At 43.6% G+C, this 7,805-nt stretch overlaps 1 protein-coding gene across 1 annotated transcript in view; it reads right to left on the bottom strand.

Moving 5' to 3' along the window:
• The window catches only part of MGLL (monoglyceride lipase), a 62,135-nt gene extending 54,452 nt beyond the window's left edge, over window positions 1–7,683 (bottom strand). Inside the window, exons 1-2 of the mRNA XM_008938375.1 lie at window positions 7,674–7,683; window positions 6,961–7,099 (exon numbers count right to left, since the gene is read on the bottom strand). Of these exons, the coding sequence (XP_008936623.1) occupies window positions 6,961–7,099; window positions 7,674–7,683 (149 nt within the window). The remainder of the gene's footprint in view (window positions 1–6,960; window positions 7,100–7,673) is intronic.
• Window positions 7,684–7,805: the final 122 nt, after the last annotated feature.

Consider the following 7,805-nt stretch of genomic DNA (forward strand, 5'->3'; position numbering starts at 1 on the left):
GAAGTCTGGTGTTACTCAAGGTCCAGGGACACTGAAAATGGCTATATGGCTGCTACTGCAAAAACAATGAATCCCTTTGGACACAAACATCCTGCATCTGTCTAGGAGAAACAAACATCCCCAAGCAGAGCACACTCCAAGACTGAACCCCTCTCCTGCCCCTGCCTGATGTGGACAGAACCTAGAAGTGCTTTTGGAGGCAGGCAAATCTGACAGGAGTGCTCTGGCCACCAGGACTGCTTCCACTACCTGTCCTCTGCCTGTCCCCAGGGACACACCTTGGTACCGCTGTCTGGACAGTGAGTCTGGTCACCTTTGAGATGCCTTCCTGACACCACCCAGTGACTCCTTCAGGTCAGGTTGCTTTAGAAGATGTTTATAGTTGGAACTAGCCCAAGGTTCATATTTGGGATTGTTGCAGAAGTATCTCTCTTCCATTTAACACAAGTGGAATTTTATTGGTCTGCAAGAAGAAACCCTGGGAGAGCTATAGATTTAATGATGTTGAAACCCTTTAGTTATGTTGATGCTGCTAATTTCCTTCCTATAGGATATTAAGCCATGCTGATATGGTGTCTGAATGTTTGTGCTGGTAGAGTACGGGGCAGGGATGTATGGGTATAGTTAAAGATATAACTGGAGTTTGAGGAGGTAAGGGACCTGCCTAAGCATATCTTAAGGATTTCATGGGCAGGATGCAATACTGTCATCTCCTTGGATACTTGGGATAATCAGCCATTTGCTATCATAGTTATGCCACATCTCTCAGATAAGGGACAATAGGAGGTTTAGAACACTGGTGACTTCTATTTAAGTGGAAGCACATTAGGACAATGGTATGCCTGAACCTTGGGAAGGCAGCTCAGCCAAATGTGTCTGCAGGGACAGCTCTTAGAACAATGCAATTTCCCTAGAAGAACAGAAAGATTAGATGTTCACCCTGGCTCAGAAAAGCACAAAGCCAGAGCAGCTTGAAGGGAACTTGCAAGGAAACACATGCCAAGTCCTCTGCAACAGGCATCTAGAAAAGATACCCTCTTCCAGCCAGGACAACTTTACCAGCCAATTCTTGTAAATGTATTCATGGTGACCTAAAAGACCTGCTGGGTGTTCTCAAGGGATGTTCAAGAATGCTGAAGAAAATGAGGGAAGGAATTGTGTGCAGCTGTTTTTTTCTAATTTGTCTGCACCTACACAACTCTCATGCTAGCGAGGTCCTGTTGAATCTGGAACCCTGATATTGTTCATGAGTTTGCCTCCTTCAACTGTTGTGTCACTGTCAACAAAGTGCTCATGGTTTGATGAGCTGAAGAAAACACGCACCAGAGTCTGAGAGGAGAGCCAGTGCGTGGTCTGCTCAGGATAAAGAGACCTGGGCAGGGCTCTCACTACTGAGTGATCAGCTAGGGATCCATCAGGGTCATAGTACAAAGCCAGTACTGATCATCAACTTGCAATCACATTAACAGCAAATGAACTATTTGCGTGACAGAAGTAAAGTTTGCTTAAACTTCAGTCTCTGCCAGACTCATGAGCAGAAATTGAAGTTTTCAGCACTATCTCAAGACCACTTTTTGTTCTTCTGTTTCTGCCTCTGATATTCACCATGCTGGACAGCGCTGTTTCCAAAAGTTCTCAGGTGGCACTCTGAGAATGAACACTGAGTTTGCTTCCTTTGCTGTTGCCTCAGGATAGGGATGGAATTTTAGTGCTTTGAGATTCACAACAGGGAACTCCTAAAGTCACCTCATTCCCACACACCAGTGTTACAAAGTTGAATGTTTTTTCTCAGAAGCTGATCCTAACAGGGCAATGAGCAAAAGGGATGGTTTAATTACAATTGTTAATCCCTTTGTTATTTGCCTTTTTCCTTGGGTTCTGTAGTAAAGGCAGATTTGCTTCTGTTGAACATTCCTGTGGAGTCTGAAAAAATTATCCTACCAAAGAAGTCTGTCAGAAATACTGACAGCAAGAACCAACGCTGGTCTCCTGTCTCTCAGAGTCCCTCTTAGGTGAAGCTGGTTTGCTAATTTGCCCATCCTCTTGAAATGCAGAAGAAATCATAAAAGGATGTCCCCATTCACAGCAAATAAGACAGTCACATGGAGCAAAGAGGACATGGGCATTAAAGGAGCTCATAGATGGCTGATGAACGGAAGGGAGGCTTTAGAAACTCAGGCAGTCACAATACAGCAGGCAAAGACTGGAATGTTCGTTCAACAATGATAATTATTTCCCTTTTGCACTGTGTATGATGTGATCAGACACAGAGAGGGAGCTGAATTCATCCTACGACAAACATCATGCCAGCATAAGCCACTTTGCACCACACAAGCCTGGCCCTTGCATGTTAGTTTGAAGTTGACCTCATTAGTACAAACAAAAATGTTCTTCAAGAGTGACACTGAATTAGAAATTCCTTGAAGTATTTCTAGAGACTAATACCACAGCATAATTAAAGACATTATAATTAGTAACTTGATTCCCTCTGCTTTGACTTCAATTCGGTTTATTTATTTGTTCATTTTGGAAGGGCCTGAAAGTCAAATTCAACCTTGTCATCTGCTCATGCTGGGAGCTGTGCTGCTGTTCTGAAAATGCCATGGAAATGCTGGTAATGAGATGCCAAAATCAGCAAGCAATATTCCCAATTTAAGGGGCAGTTCAAATACAAATGCAGTTCGTATTTCTGCATCACAGACATTTCTGCAAAATCCTTGGGGAAGAGAGAAATACGTTTTCTCTTTTTTGTCTTGGCCTTTCATTGCTGGCAAGTCAGAATGAATGACAGGCATTTTTTCAAAGAGTGAAACAAATTTTAAAAGTAAATAGAAAAATGGGTAGTTTTTGTTTGTTTAATTTTGTACTTTTAATCACACTTGTCAGGTGTAGAACTGAAAGAAATCCTATAAAGACACCATTTACTCAGTTGCAACTCTGTTCACGTAAACCATAGTCCCAATGTCTACAGTTGAGCTAACCCATTTTAGCACACATTGACAATCAACCAGGAACACGTCTGTGACCCACACAAATCTCAGCTTCAGGCAGCCTCCTTGGGCAGTCCACTTCTGTTGCTGGCAGTCATCTGAGTGCACCTAGAGACCACTGTGTGGAGAGACACACAAGCATCACACTGAGCAGCCACATAACGATTTCTGATTGATAGGAAGCTCAGATACAAGGACATCTGGAACTCACATTTTCAAAAGTGACCTCTAACTACAAGTATCTCAAGCTTCAATTGTCCAGCCTAGAGTGGCTGATCTACAGGGCACTGAGCATCTCAGTCAGAAGTCAATGATTGCTGCAGGCTATTAGCACCTTTGAAAAAACTACACTGGGTCAATATATCTCACAGGATTTATTTGAAGCCGAGCAGAGGGGCTGAAAGTGCCCCAGAAGAAACTGTTCATGCTTATCTAGGCAGTGACAGGAACAGCTGAAGCATCTAGAAAGGGCTACAGAGAGGAAAAGGTCATCTCTGAGCTTCTCCAGGCCCTTTAGGGGCCCCAAAGGAAATATCTTGACTTCTCCCGATTTTCCTTCCCCTTCCTCATCCCAGCTCTATTCTTAGCAGCTTTGTCTGAGAGCTGGGAACAGAGCATGGTTTCTTAATTCCTCACCTCCTATTACCTCATATTTTGACTCAGACCCCTCAGGGTGGTGGCAGAGGTTTTAACCTTGCATGACACCGTTGTTTTTGTTTACATAAAGACTGCTTTCCCATTAAGTAGGATTTCTTTGGCTACTGGGACATGCTATAGGCATGAGATCAGTGTGGTTTGGTAACAACTTACGACCTCCTGACAACATGACATGGTCCTGAAAACACCCTGCCTTGCCCAGGTCTGAAGCTTTGCACTCACTGGTGAGCACTCTGTGCCAAAGAGTTGCCTGTTTTCACGCGTCGCAAATCCTGCTGTTGGCACAACACATGGAAACGACACCAGAACATACTGCTGCTTCCTCCCTGCTGCATTCAACAAGACCACTTAATTACAGCTTAAGGTGAAACTGGCTCAACAAGTTGGGCAGCTTGCAGGGCTGCTGGCCAGGGAAGTCTCACCTATGTTGCTGCCAGCAGACAGCAATAGCAGACAACACTCAGACCCCAGCTCTTCTGTTAGGAGTGACTTCCCACCCAAGAAACAAGTGGAAAACTCTGTTGCTCTCCTTTTTTAGTCCCATTACTACCTACTCTATCTACCCCATCTAATCATTATGACATCTGAGGGCCTTTGTGTGTCAGCTTCCTGTGAAGTAATCACCTAAATCCCCCTTCAAAACAAAGCAGACCCTGCTGAGGAACTCACAATAGGTGCCTTTCAGTGGCAGGACAACCTTGGCCTCGGTGGCACTTATAACAAAGCTTCCATATGTGCAGCAGTATGGGCTGATCAGTCAGTTCAACACCACACAGGATCAGAGCCTGGATATTTGTGAACATGAAGCAAAAGAGCCTCACAAAATTTCCCCACCTTCCTGAAAAAAACAGATTTATGTTTTTTTAAATATGCTAGAGCACCTTAGTCTGCCATAGCCTTTATCCACCTTTGCGGGTCTATTTGAGGAGATAAAAGAGAAGCACTGGCTCCATGGGGTGATGTCTGTCAGTTGGCCCCACTCTCAGAGACTGCCTAGCTATTGTTGGCTCTTCAACCCCAGGCTAGGGCTACTTTTTAATATTTCCTTTAGCAGCTATCCCGCTTTTTCCCCTCCCTGGGGGAGGGATCAAGGGTGATAAGTTCTATTCTAATAGCAGACAAGTCAATGATAACCTTTGGGCATCTGCAGTGAAGAGTTATTTCTATAGCCCTAGCTGGGATTAGGTGCATAATGGATCAATGAAAGATCCTAACGTTTGACAGTTATAGTGTCATTCATTAGCGTCAAGATTTGAACCTGAATCAACAACTGAGTTGGAAGATTGAAAGAATCACCTTCAGTATTTCAAATAGAATGAATTGTAACAGGCCTGTAAAAGTCCCCTGAGGTGTCCCTCTTTCTCTCCCTATACATATATATATAGATCACTTCTACTGAACATTTAAAATTAGATGAAAGTTGCTGAGCTGCTACATATGAAGCAGAAAATGCTGAGCTACTTATAAAACGTGAAAGGGGAGGAAAAAAATTGTATTTTTGGTTTGTGTATCAAAGCACTTCAAGAGCATTCTTGACTGTAGGATCCAGGCACTAATTTGTTATGCAGTCACTTACCATCTCTCTCATACATAACAATGCAAAAAGAGCTAATAATAAACAGTACACCCCCTCCTTATACACACACGTAACCACGCACACACACGCACTTAGGAACCACTTGTAAATGAGCAACATTGATCCCATCCACTTTTGTTGTCACAAAACTAGGGCAAGCTCACTCTGAATCAACTGCCTGGTGCACAGAGCCCTAAAAAAAAACTAACTACCCAGAGGACTTACTTAGACACCAAGTTTTAACTCTCAGCTCTTTATCATCCTTTCATTCCTGGATCAAAGACCCATCCACTCACTACTCATTTGCTAAGAAATTCCACATGAAAAAAGAAAGCAATTCCACAACTGGGAGAAGAAAGTTGTGGGCAGTTAATGATTAATTAGCATTATAATACAAGACAGCCTGGTTTCACAGTGGAAGCTTGTTTTGATAGCATTTTTTTTTCTGTGGAGGAAATATTCAGATTGGTGCAAAAACCATGTAAAGCATCAGTCCCAAGAACTTTCTTCCTTGTTTCTAAAAGGCAGTGAGCAGAATTAACTACAAAATGCTCTGTGGACCAGGTGATCTTAAACCAAGACCCACATCCTACAGCCCAACCAGTGCAATGGAGGTGGGTGGAGTGGGGTGACTGCACTGTCCTCCTCCCTGGGGACAGTGTATTTTGGTGCTTGCTCACCACCCAGCTCTATGTTATTCCCATTGCCCCTTAGTTTGGCAGGCATAAAACCCCAGACCAGCTAACTTGGACCTGTATGCATTTCAGCACAGTTGCAGGCTAATGCACCCGATGATGTCTAACCTGTTGGGTGGTCAAGGAAAAAGTTTAACATCCTACTACAGCTTGAACACTTTTTCCTGTGACTGTTTCCCAGCTGCATAAAATCAGCACAGCTTTTCCTGTTGGCTTGCAGAGAAAAAAAACCACAATAAAACAATATCCAAATTTTTATGAAGTAGCTACCTATTTAACTAGTGGTAGCTTAAATACATTCCAAGCCAGCAGAGGAAGAAGGAAGATCATAACTATGGGAGGAACAGAGGCAGCTTTCTAAAGCAGATCATAATCAGCACACAATTAACACAGAAAGCTATTACAGTAAAGGGATTATTTAAATTATGACAAAAACATCAGCGAAATTTCTCTGTCTGGTTCGTTGTCCATGTTAATTACTGAGGTCAGTTTTGAAAGTGCAATTGCCAGTGAAAGAGCTCCCTAAATCATTTACTAACTATAAATAATTAAAAAACCAAACCAAACCAAAACAGGTCTGTTGCCCTGAGATTTCAGCTAGTACTGTTCAAACTGAAGTAGATGCTGATGTTTAATTTGTTGACACTGAGAAAATCAGAAAGAGTAGATATCCCTAAGCCTGTTGCCCATCCCTCCCTGATTACCTGTGCTATTAGTTTGAAGATAGTTGTTTGTTGCTGATAGGTATCAGCCACCTGCATGTGTCACTTGGCAGCATACTGGACTGCCAACCAAACCAGCTGTGCATGAAATGACAGGAACTTCACGTTTTACATCTGTAAGGCTGACCTGAGTGAGTAAAGGTTTGGAGAATACAGTCTTTACAGTAAGGGCTCTCTCAGATGAGAGAAATATATCCTAGTGGCTCTGTAAAGCTCCATGCACACATCCCTGTAATGCCAGCCAAGCTATAAATAATAATTACTGGAATCGAGTCTTATTTACTGATAGTAAAGAAGGACATTTGCTCGAAAGTGCTCACCTGGGAGTTGCTGTTGGCTTCCAATACCTGCAGAAGAGATGCTGCCCATCAGCATTGACGATATGGGGCAGGTCCTTGTACGGGATGTTTTGAGGACTCCGCTTTGGTGAACTCTCCTCTGGCATTCTGGAAGAATGACCTACAAGGTGTCAGAAGAAACAAGACATACCTTAAAACAGGTGAAGGCAAGACAGAGGTTGCTGGGCTTTGTAGCCACAGACATTCAAGAAAGTCAGCTAGTAAGGCAAGTAACACTGATGGGAGTCTCCCCCAAAACCCCAACCAAAGAGCCCCCCAAATCTTTACTGCTTTAAAACAGAAAAGTAGCATTTTGTGTTCAGAAAGGGCTCATCTTTCGGGAGTGGGTATTGGAGGGGGGGAAGGAGGAAAGATCAATCCACCATCACTACTTCATTACAGCTTTCTCTCCCCCACTTCTCCCATCTGTGTTTATTTTGCATCATTTTGTGAAACGGAAACTAAAAAAGAATATTTTAGCTGCAATCAAGTGCAGATTGTGCAGCAACCGCTACAGATATGAAAAGACAGCTGCATAAAAGATTTATCTCTGCCTTAACATCTCCAAAGAACAGCGGAGGGTACGCAGCAGAGGTATCTGCCACCGTGTCATCATTAAGCTCTTCGCTGACATCTCAGGCTGGAAGGTGGCGGCGGCGGGGAGCGAAACATCTCCAGGAGAATTTGCAACAAACCTGTTTTCATCCTGTGCAAGGCTTTGCATTCTAGTGAGGAGCAGGCAGTCGCAAGACAAACGCGAGCAGACTAGGCTGTTTGCATCTCGCTGCGGAGACGCGTTCGCAGCCGCGCAGCCCCCGCGGTCCCCG

Source organism: Merops nubicus, unplaced genomic scaffold (genome assembly GCF_000691845.1).
Source record: "Merops nubicus isolate BGI_N331 unplaced genomic scaffold, ASM69184v1 scaffold27590, whole genome shotgun sequence".
Taxonomy (NCBI): domain Eukaryota; kingdom Metazoa; phylum Chordata; class Aves; order Coraciiformes; family Meropidae; genus Merops; species Merops nubicus.